At 35.9% G+C, this 16,361-nt stretch overlaps 1 protein-coding gene across 1 annotated transcript in view; it reads left to right on the forward strand.

Annotated features, from left to right (window-relative positions):
* Positions 1–16,361, forward strand: part of LOC137627007 (uncharacterized) — a 464,241-nt gene that overhangs the window by 440,592 nt on the left and 7,288 nt on the right. Inside the window, exons 2-3 of the mRNA XM_068357989.1 lie at positions 12,617–15,082; positions 15,798–15,940. Coding sequence (XP_068214090.1) covers positions 12,618–15,082; positions 15,798–15,940 — 2,608 coding nt within the window. The 5' untranslated portion in view covers position 12,617. The remainder of the gene's footprint in view (positions 1–12,616; positions 15,083–15,797; positions 15,941–16,361) is intronic.

Genomic DNA, 16,361 nt, shown 5'->3' on the forward strand with positions numbered 1-16,361 from the left:
GTCACTCTCCATGATATGACGAGGTCATTTTACACCTGATCATGTCCGCCAGGTAGCCTTCATCGGATCTGAGATCAACAGACCAGGGTACTAGAAATTTATTCTAAGGTTTAAGAGTGCTAAAAACCAATGGGAATTCCTTGTTGCTGACATAACATTGCTGCCACTTTGCGAGTATTTCCTTGCACATTTACACCTCTTGGTTGTTGTGGGGCATCTACGATTATTCAACACTGACTTCTGCTTGTCGACATCTGTTCAACCCACCCTCTCTAACCCCAAACTCCACATAAGCGCACCCATGGGTTCCTGCACCCACCTCCTCACGTTGTACCTGTAAGTCTCCCATACTGAACTTCACCAAACGGACAAGGATGTTGCGAAGGAAAGTGTTTATCCTCCATTCAAGGAGATGGGGACCGCAGCCTTTGCCATGTTCAGGCGTCTGGCACTGGACCTTCTGAATATTGCTCAACAAACATGCACCAGAATAAAAGAAATGGGCCATTTCCTAAAGGACTCGAGCCCATGGTCCTTACCTTCACTCATATTCCTGAAGAAATATGGCTCCCTACTCCCTTGTGGGGATTTCTGTATCTGAACTTGCAGACAGAAAGAGATCACACTGCTATCACACACACCGATGACATTATCTCCGACTTGCAAAAGTAATATTTTTTCCTCGCTCAACCTCTTAAAGGCCTTAAGACCACCCCCTTCAGTAAGTTCACCTTCAATTACTCCTCTTTTGGCCTTCGTAATAATGTAGTCACTTTTCAACTCCTCATGAAAGGCAACTCATAGAACCTTATCTTTTGCTTAGGTTACGTGGATGACTTACTTCTATTCTCTTCCTTCAAAGAGGAACACCCCCAGCAGTTACTCATCATTCTCGACCACCTACAATGAAGCGGCCTTGTAGTCCGGTACGACACGTGCACCTTTGGCCTCAATGAAGTATCGTTCTTTGGGCATCAGATCACCAGTGGAGAAGTCAGCCCCCTCCCTGAGAAGGTAGAAGTCCATGAGATATTTCCCAAACCCTAGACAGTCTAAGCACTACAAGTGGTCTTAGGCATGATACACTTTTAACATTGGTTCATGCCAGACATCGCCAACACTATTACAGGAGAGTGGTTCTTTTCAGAAAGCGCAATTCTGCTACACATAGAATTCCTTATCACATGATGCTGCTGTCGACTTTCCCATGTCATATAACCATATCCTCTTCTCCACTATTGCCAGTGATGTCACTATCGGTGCACTACTCTAGAAGGTGTTCTGTGTCTTGTCACTCTTATCTGCCTTCTCCAATAGAAAAATTTCGAAATCTGAACCTAGTAAATCTATCCTTGACCGCAAATTGCTGTCCGTCACTTCAACAACAAATTAGATTTAACGCCCTCTATCATTCACACAAAATGTTTGCTAATGAGATGAAATACCATTCCTACATGAAAATAAAGAATTCTACTACACGAGATACGTTTTTCTCATGAATATTCAAATATTCTACTCAATCTGCCCCTGTTAAATCCGTGAGTATGTAATCATTAAAGTATAAATTTCTCATTTTCACTATTTTAAACTTGTTACCCTATCCTCTTTTAAACGTTTCACACTTTTTTTTTATTACAACATATCATATTATTCCTATAATGATAATACCAATATTCAAAACATAGCAATGTTCCAAGGTGATTATAAGGGTACTTTAGGTGTAATTAACAGGTTCTGAGAAATCCATCCTTTTATACCACAAACATTACAATAAAAATGGTTTTAGACAATAACTTATTATCTTTTACTTTACAAACGACTACCCAAAAGAATAGTTGCTGCTTATTTTTTCTTTTTTCCGCTGGTTATCTCTACCCTCCACTACAACAATAATTGGCAGAAGACCCCATTGCTTTCCCAACATTACAAACATAATGTGAGTATTTCTTTTATGTTTAAAGAAAAATCATTAGAATTTTTAAAACATATCACTAAAATAATGACCCACAGGGCAGGCTAGCGCAAATCATTATATACTGCTTGACATTACATAGGAGCAGCGATGTTTTTTGTTCTTTGTGAATGAAGTAAGCCACACCAGAGTAAAAATATTTTACAGGCTTTTTTTGCTAAAGTGATTAGTCTCTTTTCCTTTGGATAGCTCGGAAATATTTGTTTTTCTTTTCATTTTCTCAACCATATGGTTCCCAACCTAGTCTTTTGACAAGTTTGGCACCGAAACAGTTGATTAATCTCTGAAATGAAAGTCCAATCTCAACAAAGTATGTTATTTATTACAGGAGAAACATAAATTTTCATTAGAAAAAGTTTTTAGGACTGGATGTATATATTTACCCGTTTATTCATAAAAAGAACATCAAATAAAGACATTTTCCTAGATGAGAATTCCAAGCATATATTGCGAGTCTGGCCACCCAAAGAAAACTTAGTTCAAAATAAGGAGCAATTTCTGATTATATATCTAAGACTGCTACACATTAACCCATTAAGGCCGTGGTAGCCTAAATATTGGTGTAAATAGACCACAAAGCAACATAATTTAAGTTACAACGAATAGCAAACTCAAAAGCCAAAACATTCACCTTTTTTCTACTGTTATAAATAAAATTACATCATTGTCTCAGGTGGATAAAATCTTTAAAAAAAATTAAAATTTTTAATTTATTGTGTTGCGGTTAGTGCAGGAATTGTGTAAATCTTTGTAACTGGCTCAGAAAGATTCATATCAAAATTTGAAGAAAATTTAATTTGGCTTATCTTTGTGTGAGCTAAATTGTAAGTTTATCTGCTACTTTGTGTAATTTTTTTTTTTTTTTTTTTTTTGGAGACTTTAATCCTTAGAGTGTTAAAGGTTATCTTTTTTCATTAAGTATCAACATGAAATGTTGGTGTAAAACTTAATTTCAAGTGAAATAAGTGATTATATACTTTTCATATGTATTTATTTTATTTTTTATCTCAGTCTGAAGCTTTATGCATATATAATATTTCAAGTCAAGTGATTATATAAGTCTCAGTGTAACATTTCTTTTGTCCTAAATTAAGTTTTGCTCAGTCTTAATATTTAGAGTGAGTTTTCTTTATGTAAATTCTTTCAAAGTGCTGTGATTTTTATAAACTACATATGTGTATTTTTTTTTTTTTTTTGTAAAGAGTGTATCATTTCAATCACCAGTGTTTGTTACAGTACTCTCCCGTATTCCAGTTAAAAAATATTGAAGTAAGAGGTTGTTTGTATAGTTCTTAGTAATTATTACTGGCTTTTTTTTAGTGTACTTAAGAGACCATTGGATATTCAGTGTTTTTATATATTGCTTTTTGGGAGTTATTTAATTGTCTCAGAGCTTGGGTATTAATATTTTGAAAATAAACGGTTTAATGTAAAAACAAAAAGGTGAGTTTGGAACTCGATAGGCTGCTACGGTAAGCAGCTCTTCTAGGAGAAGGACACTCCGAAATCAAACCATTGTTCTCTAGTCTTGGGTAGTGCCATAACCTCTGCACCATGATCTTCCACTGCCTTAGGTTAGAGTTCTTGAGGGGACACTCGGGGACACTGTTCTCTATTATTTATCCTCCTCCTGGTTTTGTTAATTTTTTTATAGTTTTTATAGAAAATATTTATTTTAATATTGTTGCTGTTCTTGAAACAATTAATTTTTCCTTGTTTCCTTTCTTCACTGGGCTGTTTTCCCTGTTGGAGCCCCTGGGCTTATAGCATCATGCTTTTCCAACTAATGTTCCAGCTTAGTAAATAATAATAATAATAATAATAATAATAATAATAATAATAATAATAATAATGAATAATAATAATAATAATGATAATAATAATAATAATAATAATAATAATAATAATAATATATATATATATATATATATATATATATATATGATATATATATATATATATATATATATATATATATATATGTGTGTGTGTGTGTGTGTGTGTGTTTGTGTGTATATATATATATATATATATATATATTATCATATTTGAGTTCCCAGACCACGGGACCATAATATAATAAATCTCTGGTGCCCAGATTTCTGGGATCGAGTGAGTCTGCTTCAAGTATTGGTGATAACAGGGCTATGTTTTTGTTAAAGTTTTGAACAATTTCGTGTTGATAGGATTTTGTATACTGTTCGGACAGTTTTGGAGAGGTATTAGATATAGTAAAATACAAGATGGGACAGTTTAATATCCAAGAGTTATTGAAAAACTTGAAGGTTCAGTAATTGTCGGAAGCTAAGGTAACTAAATTTCATTGGCTCTCTATTCCAAGGGCATTTGGTGGTCTTGCGATGAGTGGGATGATTAAAGACCAAATCAAGTGTCTAGCCTTAGTTACGTTGATAAACTCGGGAAAATTGTCAGTAGAAGATATTGTAGCAGTTCATGAACTGTTGGAGGAGGGTGAAGAAGAATTTGTAGCAGAGCAAGGACCAGTCAACCACAAACTGAAAGATTGAAACAGATAGGGAAGCAGAGACTGAGATTTTACAAATTACAGCGAAGTAGAATTTGATTAAGTTAAAGATGATGGCAGAAGATAAAGTAGTAGCACAACATGCGAGGGAAATGGAAGCATGAATGAGAAGAAGGAAAAAGAGAAGAAGCCAGAGAAGTTGGAAGACATGGGATGAGAATATGAAAAAGAGACAGAAACGAGAAGAAAAAGAGAGGGAAGAGACAAGGTAATTTGCACAACACAAAAGATAATTGGAACTGTTGAATGCCAGTGCAAAGTCTGCAACGCAGACAGAGGTGAAACCTACTATGCACTATACCGTGTTTACTGTGATGAACACCCAGAGGTTAATTCCAAGGCTCACAAAAGAGGCTCCTGAGAAATTTTTCGATCATTTTGATATGGTACATCGACGATGCAATGGCCCGAAGATAAATAGTCTGAGTTATTGTAAAGTGTACTCCTTTGGAAAGGTCGCAGTCCTTATCTATCCTTATCTCAGGACCAGAGGAAGGAGTATCAAGAAGTGAAGAGGAACATACTATAAGTGCAACATATGACCTCTGAATATTATGATGAAAGGTCCTGAAGTTTGAGGAATGACGAGAAGATTACTTTCCTTAATTACGCTTATAAGATACGACAATGTTTTAAGAGATGGACAGAGGCAGCTAATGTGAGGTACATAGCTGATTTAGAAGAATTAATAGTAATAGAACAATATCTACGAGGAATTCCTAAACATATTCAAACGTACTTGAGTGAGAGAGGTTAGGAGACTTGATCAAGCCACTTAGCTGAGTGAAGATTATAATATTATCAGTCGTAAACCCTCCTCAGAAATGAAGTTTCAACCGTTCTTCCGACCAAGTGTCAATTATTCCCCGAACCATGGAAACCAGTTCTGTAATAAATATGTGAACACGTTCAAAATTTATAACGGTAGTAACATTGATACTATTCCTTTGCAGAATGTGATAGTACCACAGCGACAATTGTCGTATCGTCCTCCTCCAAGATGAACAGAAGGTTAATATTATCTGCTGTAAGTGTGACAAGAGCGGAAAGGGTAAAGACGAAAATAATCTCCGCTACATTTGCACAATGAAGAGGACAAACCCAAAGAGCATGGATACCGTTAAACCATAGATTTATTCATGCAATAGACTGGGATGAGTGAACCCCGGTCCAATATTGCGCGATACGAGTTGCAACCATAGTGTGGTGATACAAGGAACACAGGCGTTAGTGGTGCAGTCTGTCACAGGACACTCGGATATTTTGAAGGAAAATAAGAAGTTACCCCTTTTGGCCATTTGAAACTGTCATGTGAGTTGGTGACAGGTAATTTTGATTTTGCCGTAAAGGATTATTTGGCTGACGAAGGAGTAGAAGTACTACTGGGTAATGAGGTTGGTGGAGCACCGTCTGTGCCTTCTCCCATTATAACGGAGAAACCATTTAAGTATACTCCTATGACTGAATTCGAGAGGGACTACCCGTATCTGTTTCCTAGTTGTGTGACAACAAGGAGTATGACGAAGAAAGTGCCTGATGAAAAAGAAAAAGAAATCAAAGGAGAAATGAACTTTGAGGAATTTTTTTTTCCAAAAGGAGGGTTCCCTTGATGATATGCAAGAGGAAGACTCCTAAGTAACCTCAAGAGAAAAGGAACGACTTACGAGTAGACAAGAAGACAAAGAAGAAATGGACCTGGAGGAAATAGAAAACTCAGAGTTAAAAGTAGGAAAAGTGAGGAGTAAAAGGCTGATAGGACTGCAATTAAAAGATGCAACGATAATAGAGTTATTTAACTCTGTGGTGGATGAGACGGAAGCACAGCAATCTCTGACCTGTTATTATCTTAAGGATGGCTTTCTTATGAGGAAGCATAGACTCGCCAATATCCCTGAGAATCCTGAAAGGGTGATATACCGTCATATATTGATTCCCACACCGTTGAGTAGACAGGTGATTGCCATAGTGCACGAAATGGAACATACAGTATAGCTATAAGGAAGATGAAGGAGATAATTATGAAACCCTTTTTTCTGGCCTAGGTGCATAGGGACGTAGGCAAATTTTGACATGCTTGTTACGTATGTCAGATGGCTGGAAAGCTAAACGAGTACATTAAGAATGCTTTTTTTACTCCCAATAGAAATGGGAGGAGAACCCTTCAGCAAGGTAATTATCAACATTCTGGGAACTTTACCAAGGACGAGAAAAGGTCGTGAATATATGATAACCTTGATGTGTCCAGTGACAAGATACCCTGAAGCCATACCCGTTCGGAACATCATTCCCAAAAAACTCTGAGATGGTACTAGATTTTTTCACTAAGTCTGGTATTCCAGAAATAATTCAAAGTCACTGATGAACAAATTTAACGGCAAAATTATTTCAGGATGTAGTGAAACTGTTGGATGTGAATCAACATCTATAAACTACTTATCATCTGGAGACCAGAGGTGCAGAGGGGAGGTTTCATCAAACTTAGAAAAGTTTGTTAACAAAGTTCTGCAACGAAACGGGGAATGAATGGGATATCGGAATACCGTAGATGTTATTTGATGAACGTAACGCTTATCAAGAAAGAATGGAATGTACCCAGAATGGAATGGTATTTGGACGAGAAGTATAATGACTGATTAAAATGTTAGCAGAAAAATGGAAGGACCGACAGGAAACGTATGGAGAATATATCAAGAATTAGAGGACAAGGATTGGCAAGAGAAGGGAAATCTCCCTAGCAAACCCTATAACGAGTCAAGAGAAAGTGCAGAAAAGGCTTCATATGACAAGTAAGGACAGACAGTTTTCAGTAGGACAACAGGTATTGATTTTCTTGCCGATAAGGAGATTCCCACCCACCAACAAGTTCCAGGAACCATTAAGGATTTTGGGGATGATCAGTGACCTAACCTACATTACAGGACCCCAGGAAGTAGGGAAAGGCAAATGAGAGTACATGTTTGCCGACTGAAGCGCAACTTAAGCGAAAACGTGACCGAAGCTTCACAAGTGTGTATGGCACAAACCATACCATCCAAGGAAGACTACGACGGATGTAAGTTAGGGGCTTTAAGTAATGTGAGTATCTCTTCCGTCATTCAGAACCTGGAAGAGAAACTAACTCATTTGAACCAGGAGCAACAAGAGGAATTAAGCCGATTAATCAGAAGTTTCCATAAAATTGGCTCGTACTTCGCAAAACGAACCAACCTGACGAAGCATGAGATACACCTTAAAACAATAGAAATACCATTTAAACATCGTGAGTATTGACTATCGCCGTATCACTGAGAGGCCATGAGAAAGGGAGTGGACTATTTGTTATAAAACGGATTAGCCGAACAAAGTTCTAGCCTTTACAGTTTTCCATACTTATTAGTGAAAAAAATTGACTTATTTTTTAGGATGTGTAAAAACTACCGAAAGTTTATTTTGACCAGTGTGGCTGATAATTACCCATTACTGCTCATTGACCACCTACTCGACAATAAGGACAAGCAAGGTTCGTCTCCAAGGTTGATTTGTTAAAAGGCTATTATCAAATTCCTTTGGACGACAATGCAAAATTGTTATCAACTTTTATCACCCTATTTGGGTTATATCAATACACCGTCATGCCTTTTGGCCTAATGACAGCCCCACTGCTTTTCAACGAGTAATGGATAACCTTCTAGTGTTGAAAGAAGGAACAGGCATACATCTTGATGATATTGTAGTATATTCATCGACCTAGGAAGAACATCTTTGAATCCTGAAGAAGGTATTTAAAAAGCTCGGAGGAGCACACTTGCCAATTAACCTGGAGAAGAGTGAATTTGGAAAGGAGACAGTTTGGTACGTGGGATTTGTAGTAGAAAAAAGATTAATCAATCCGGTAGGCTCTAATGTCGAAAGAATTAGGAAAGTATCAATGCTTCCCCCTCCACCCCCTGAGGAAGCAATTACAACGTACTCTAGGGATGGCAGGATTCTATCGACGTTTCTGCCCGAAATTTTCGGCTGTAGTAGCCCCTTCGATAGATTTGAGTAGCCCCACGAAAAAATTGTATGGACCAGCGAGTGCCAAGAATCCTTCGATATGATAAAGGCCTTATTAACTTTGTAACCGATACTGCGAGCACCTGATATCAAACCAAGAAGAGAAAAAAAGATAGAATAGTGTGTTCGAGTGTACCCCTGAGGAAGAGAACTCTAACCAAAGACATTGGAAGATCATGGTACAGAGGCAATGGCACTAGCCAACACTAAAAAACAATGGTTTGATTTTGGAGTGTTCTTTTCCTAGAAGTACTCCTTACAACAGCTGAAGAGTCTCCTCTCTCCTTCCCTAGAAGAAAGTGGCCACTGAACAACGATAGTGCACTAACCCCTTAGGTGAAGGGGAATTTTTAATATTTTTGAAATCTCAGTGTTGTCAGGTGTATGAGGACAGAGAAGAATATGTAAAGAATAAGCCAGACTATCCGGTGTATGTGTACGCGAAGATAAAATGAGCCGTAATTAGAGGGAAGAATCCAAGGTAGATGTAAATTAATGATATGTTCAAGAATTAACTTTTTATTTCAAGTTTACAAAGTCTTACGTAAACTGTTTAAGAGTGTTATGTGAACATATGAAATATGAACAGGTCTTATGTAATGTTCTTTTATATTTTTATGAGGTATTGTGTCATGTTTGTCAGAGAATACACCAAAAGCAACGTGTTTTGTAAATTTCCCAAAGAACCTAGTGGTAGAATATTATCTTCTTTGTTTTATAATTCAGGGACAAAGGGTGGGTGAAACTAGCTGAGCTGACAGAGAGTCACCTCACTATGTGTGATAGTTGCCAAGGAAACCCAGGTTTTGTTTCCTTTTGTATGAGAAAGAGTTCGAGAGGACAATACTTGGTAGCTTTGACCCGTTTGCTCATTCCCCCACACTACCCAGTCCTTCGGAAAGATCCTGGAAGTAGCTAAGTTTCATATATAAAGGCAACCCCCTAGGTTAAATATATAAATAGATATTCCTAGCCTTAAGACAGCAATCATCCCCTCTCTCGCTCTTGCATGCAGCTTAGTGTATTATCTTCAAAGTGTTCAGTGAGAAATCAATGTTTTGGTTGGACGAGTATTTATAATCATAGTGAATACTTATAAACATTCTCACAAAGTGTTTGTAAACAGGCCTGTAGAAAGGTTAGGTATTTGTACTGTGAACTGGTTATATATTTTTCGTTAAGTGTCACACTTAAATATTGTATTCAGATTTAACTTTAAGTGAAACAGGTGACTATAATTTTCATAAGTGTTATTTCACTTTCTTAGTCAAAGGTATATTCAGATTTAACATTTTCAAGTCAAGAAAATATATAATTTTCAGAGAGTGACATTTTAGTCATAATCTCAATATTGTTGTGACTTAATATTTCGACTGATTTATTTGCTTTTTGTGAATTCTTTCGAAGTATTGTAATTTATACAGAACAAATTTATTTTTTTAAAGATTGTATTATTACTTTCACCATTGTTTGTAATTGTATTCCTCACATCCTATTATGAACTGAAGTTAGACCTATCTGAATATTCATAATAATAATTAGCCAATTTTCTTTAAGTGTACTTAAGATATCTTTGGATATTCAGATTTATATATTGCTTCCTGGGAATTATTTAACTATTTCGGAGGTTATGAAATTGTATTTTATAATGTTACAGTTTTAATGTAAATTCAAACAAGTGAGTTTCGAATTCGAGAAGTTGATCAACTGGTCAGTCGTGATATATAGAATATCATATATTTGGTTCCCAGTCACTACCCATAGTATAACATACATTTTGGTTCCCAGACCAGGGGACCATAATCATACAATCTATTTTTGATGCCCAGACCTAAGAGCCATTACCGTATAATATATATATATATATATATATATATATAAATATATGTATATATATATATATATATATATACAGTATATTATTGTTATCATTATTATTGTTATTATTACTTGCTAAGCTACAACCCTAGTTGGAAAAGCAGGATGTTATAAGCCCAGGGGCTCCAACAGGGAAAATAGCTCAGTGAAGAAAGGAAACAGAAAAAAATAAAATATTTTAAGAAGAGCAAAAAGACTAAAATAAATATCTCCTATATAAACTATAAAAACTTTAACAAAACAAGAGGAAAAGAAATAACATAGAATAGTGTGCCCAAGTGTACCATCAAGCAAGGGAATTCTAACCAAAAAGAGAGTGGAATACCATGGTACAGAGTCTATGGCACTACCCATGATTAGAAAGCAATGCTATGATATTGGAGTGGTCTTCTCCTAGAAGAGATTCTTACCATAGCAAAAGATTCTCTTCTAACCTTAAAAAGAGAAAAGTTTCCACTGAACTATTACAGTGAAGTAAGAAGAATTGTTTGGTAATCTAAGTGTTCTCCGGTGTATGAAGACAGACTACTGAGTGTGCGTGTGTGTAGGCAAACGGAAAATGAACCGTAACCAGAGAGAAGGATCCAATGTAGTAGTGTCTGGCTAATCAAAAAACCCCATAACTCTCAAGTGGTAGTATCTCAACTGGTGTCTAGTGCCCTGTTCAACCTAAACAATTATAATTAAAGATAATCTAAATAGAATAGTGTGCCCGAGTGTACCCTCAAGCAAGAGAACTGTAACCCAAAAGGGAGGTTGAAGGGCACTGTTTTTTTTTGCTCGATATCTTTTGATATATATATATATATATATATATATATGTATATATATATATACATATATATATATATATATATATATATTCAAATAAGCCATATATATTTTGATATATTAATGTCTGGATTCTCTTAACGACCTCGGGATCAGAGCCCCAGGCGAAATCTCACAAAGACAAGAGCTTGGCTCCGGCCGGGAATCGAACCCTGGTCGGCAAGCTTATATAGACAGTGACTAACCCATTCGGCCACGAAGGAAGATAAAAGTCAATGACAATTCTACTGTATTTATACCTGTCGAATTCAGGTATTTTGTACTTAGAATTGAAATCAACCCATCTTCACCATCGTAGCTAATTGGTAGTTTGTTACTTGGCATTCAATTAATGATAAATTTTGCACATTTTTACGTGTTTTTCATATTCAAATAAGCCATATATATTTTGATATATTAATGTCTGGATTCTCTTAACGACCTCGGGATCAGAGCCCCAGGCGAAATCTCACAAAGACAAGAGCTTGGCTCCGGCCGGGAATCGAACCCTGGTCGGCAAGCTCTTGTCTTTGTGAGATTTCGCCTGGGGCTCTGATCCCGAGGTCGTTAAGAGAATCCAGACATTAATATATCAAAATATATATGGCTTATTTGAATATGAAAAACACGAAAAAATGTGCAAAATTTATCATTAATTGAATGCCAAGTAACAAACTACCAATTAGCAACGATGGTGAAGATGGGTTGATTTCAATTCTAAGTACAAAATACCTGAATTCGACAGGTATAAATACAGTAGAATTGTCATTGACTTTTATCTTCCTTCGTGGCCGAATGGGTTAGTCACTGTCTATATAAGCTTGCCGACCAGGGTTCGATTCCCGGCCGGAGCCAAGCTCTTGTCTTTGTGAGATTTCGCCTGGGGCTCTGATCCCGAGGTCGTTAAGAGAATCCAGACATTAATATATCAAAATATATATGGCTTATTTGAATATGAAAAACACGTAAAAATGTGCAAAATTTATCATATATATATATATATATATATACATATATATATATATATATATATATATGTTTATATATATTCATATATATATATAAATATATATATATATATATATATATATATTTACATATATATACACATATATGTATATAGATATATGTATATATATATATATATATATATGTGTGTGTGTGTGTGTGTGCGTGTGTGTGTGTGTGTTTGTGTGTGTGTGTATGTATACATGTTTTTATAACCTTTGATATTTTATGATTAGAGGAAAAAATATTTGAGGAAGAAATTTAGCTTTTTCAAAAAGCAGGGAAAATTGATTGAAATTCTATTCACATTTTGAATTACAATTTATTACATACCTAATCATTCTATTTTTTTTTTTACTCCGTTACAGGATGACTCCTGTATTCAATGAATCTGACCGGTATAAGATCAGACTATGGAAGATCTCCGATGAGGTTATAAGTCCCTTGTTGAGGCAGTTTCTCATCTGGGGAAACCCAGATTGGGATCATAAAATAGAATTCTTAACTTACCTTGAGAACAAAAATGTAGATATGAAAAAACTAAAGAAGAAGCTCTATCCAGAACAGCTTAAGACGTTGCAAAAGTATCCCACAGATGTTGCTAAGTGGGATATAACCCTTATTTGTCTCCTTTTGAAACATTGTAAAGGAATCTTTGCTGGAAAAGATGACATTGCGTGGTCATCAGGGAGCGGTAAAGAGCCAGAATGTCTTATCACATATTTAAAAGACATAAGAAACACTATAGCTCATGAAGATCTCAATCTAAATCAGAAAGATTTCTTTGACAAAATTGAAGAAATCCGTACACTAATGGAGAGAGCACTTTGCAGTGTTGGCAAAATATGTTCACATGTCAGCCAGACAGAGATTGATGCAAATGTTGCTAATTTCAACCAAAAGCTTAATGAAATAAGAGATGCAGACATTTCGCCAAAGACCCTTGATGAGTACAAGAAGGAATTGTTCTTTTCTGAACAGATAGCATTGATAAGGAATAAAGGTGTTCCATTCTTGAAAGATGTCTTGAATCGAAATGCAACCATAAATCCACTGTCCTTAATAGTGAAAGGAGATGGAAGGCAGTTGCCAGTAAATGAAATATTCACAGAAATACAACTGAATCAGGATGGAGAGAATAAGGAGGTTTTACTGGAGGACATAATAGATGTAGCCTCGGGATCTGACGCTGGAAGTTTTATTTTGCTCAAAGGACATGCAGGAATGGGCAAGAGCACTCTAGTGAAAAAGATAACATCTGATTGGGCCAACCAAAGACCCTCCATCAAAGGCCTCAGCTCTTTTCATCTGCTGTTTTATGCAGAATTAAGAGATATTGTTGATACATTTGATAGGCTTATTGAATGCTCTTTGGGAGAAGAAGTTCATCGCTCATTCAAGGATGGAGACCTTGTTAAAGCTGTCTTAGGACAAAACACTCTGGTCATCTTAGATGGCTACGATGAGGTCAATAAGAGTTCATCTGGCCTTTTCAACCATATTCTTTCTTTAAACAAACTCTACAGCCAATTAACTGTTATCGTTACGACCAGACCTGAAGCTGAAGAGAAACTGAATGCTCATCTCGAATCCAGAGCTTTGAATGCTGTTCATCTTCGGCTTGTAGGAATTAAAGCCAACAAAAGAGAAGAGTTTGTAACCAAATACTTCTTGAGTCTACCCAAAGATTCCCCAGTTTTACAAGAGCTAGATAAACTATTAGAATTCCTTAAGAAAACTGAACACAAAATGAGCATAGTGTGGGAAGTCGCCTATAATCTTTGTCTCATCACAATTCTTTGGATGTTCAAACCAGATGATGTAAACAGAATCACAACTGAGGCTGAGCTCTACTGGCAGATTTTCCTTCTAATCATCTCTAAATTAAAAGAGCGTTTGCAGAGGAACCCATCTACTTGTGATTTAGAATTAAGTGTCTTGCAACACAAAATAAATCAATTTCTTGATGAACTCTCTTTTGAATCTCTCAAAGGATTGAAAGATGATTTTATAAATCTTCCCCATTCGGTCTATCAAAGATTGACTGATCTATGTCTCCGTTTGGGATTACCAATAGAAGAGCTGGCTGGAGCCTTCCTAAAGAAAGTCACCTCCTTCAACAACTCCTATTACACTTTCCCTCATAAGGGTTTCATGGAGTTCATGGGAGGTTACAACATCTATAAACAAGTGACCTGCCCAGATGTGGATCTATTGGCAATACAGGAGTGGAGTCATGAATTATCTCAAACCAGGATCCCATCACAAATCCAATCAAAAATTCTTGCTTTTCTTATATCAACGAAAACATCATCAGTGACAAACGTTCTGAAAGAGCTGCATGAGGGCTCTCTCCCTGACTCTCTGGAGAAGTATCAAAACCTACTTATCCAGACACTAAGCATTTTCCACGTGGGGGAAGTGGAGGTGCCACTGGCAACCAAGATTGAGACCCTGAAACTCCTGGAGAAGTCAGGACTGAAGGACAAAGACTCCTTCCTGAAAGTCATGCACAACATAAAGTGCGATGACGAACTCTCACGCTGGATAGCACAAAGGTTTTGCTTGATTGATGACAACACTAAAATCACTGACTCATCATTCGAGTCTTACATCGCCCTCCTTGCAGCCACTGATCCTCCTCTCCCGAACAGAGATGAAATTAGAATTTTTATAGAACTCAATGGAACTATCTCGGGCTTCGAGGTACTAACCAAACATCTCTTGCGACACCAGGTTTACCCAAGAAAAATATGGCTTCAGCGCAGCTATGAAACAAACGACTCACTTAACACAGAAGAAACAGAGTCAATCAAAAGTCTACTCAGCGAAGAGTAAGTTTTGCATTTTTCTTTGATTTTCTGACTGTTATTTTGAATATTAGCCTACTTCTTAACTAATATAATCAAATATCTTAATGAAAAAGATAGTGATACATAAACACACAAACACACACACACACACACACACAACCACACACACACACACACACATATATATATATATATATATACACACACCCATATATATATATATATATATACTTATACACACACACACACACACACACATATATATATATATATATATATAATATAAATAATATATATAAAGCCTACTTTTAAAGAGAAATGAAGACAGACATGAATAATCAAGCTAGAGACTTTGCCACAATCCTCAACTTGAATATCATAGTCTATATCCTTTATATTACCAGTATCATTATCATCATCATCATTATCATCATCATCATCATCATCACGGTCATCATTAGATTTATTATAAAAAAAGTCTCAAATTTACTTTCCTTCTCATTTATAGATGATATAAATTTCAATATTCCACCAAATTATTCCTTTTTACTTTTCATTCTTATCATCATCATCATCATCATCATCATTATCATCATCATCATCATCATCATCATTATCATCATCATTATCATCGTCATCGTCTCCTTAATCATCTTAATCATCATCATCATTCCACTTAATAAAATTCCCGATCGAATCTAATAATTATTTCTTTCTTTTCTTCTCTTTGGAACAGTTGTGAGTCTTACAGAGGCATCTGGAACCCAACGTTTCAAATCCCTCCAAATGTGGAGAATGTCTGGGTGAGGCTTCCGGACCAAGTCAGCCTCGACGCCTTTTGTCGATCTTTGCCAGAGGCAAAAGAGATTCAAGTTTTAGGTGAGTTAATATGAAGGACGACAGAATATCTGTCTACCTTTCCTCTGAGGGACTTTATAATATCTCGCCTTCTTCCCCTTATCCCATTCCTGTCATTTGTTCGGTTAATATTGTTATTATCATTATTTCTATTATTGTAACTATCATATTATTATCATTATTGCTCTATATATTGAGAATTTTATATTCAAGGCTCAATCAAGTATCTTTTTTTACTTAAATAGAACAATGTTGTTTTCATCTGATTTGAAGTAATTTAAAAGCTTTCGATGCTAAGTTTTCATTTATTTCCTTTCTTATATAAAAAGGAAATGCTTCAGTTTAAAGGTGACATCACTACATCACTATAGTCACTATTGATTTCACAAATAATTATATTAATGATGGTGACAGTAATGAATAAAATAGTAATGATCATGAT

This window comes from Palaemon carinicauda, chromosome 34, assembly GCF_036898095.1.
Source record: "Palaemon carinicauda isolate YSFRI2023 chromosome 34, ASM3689809v2, whole genome shotgun sequence".
Taxonomy (NCBI): domain Eukaryota; kingdom Metazoa; phylum Arthropoda; class Malacostraca; order Decapoda; family Palaemonidae; genus Palaemon; species Palaemon carinicauda.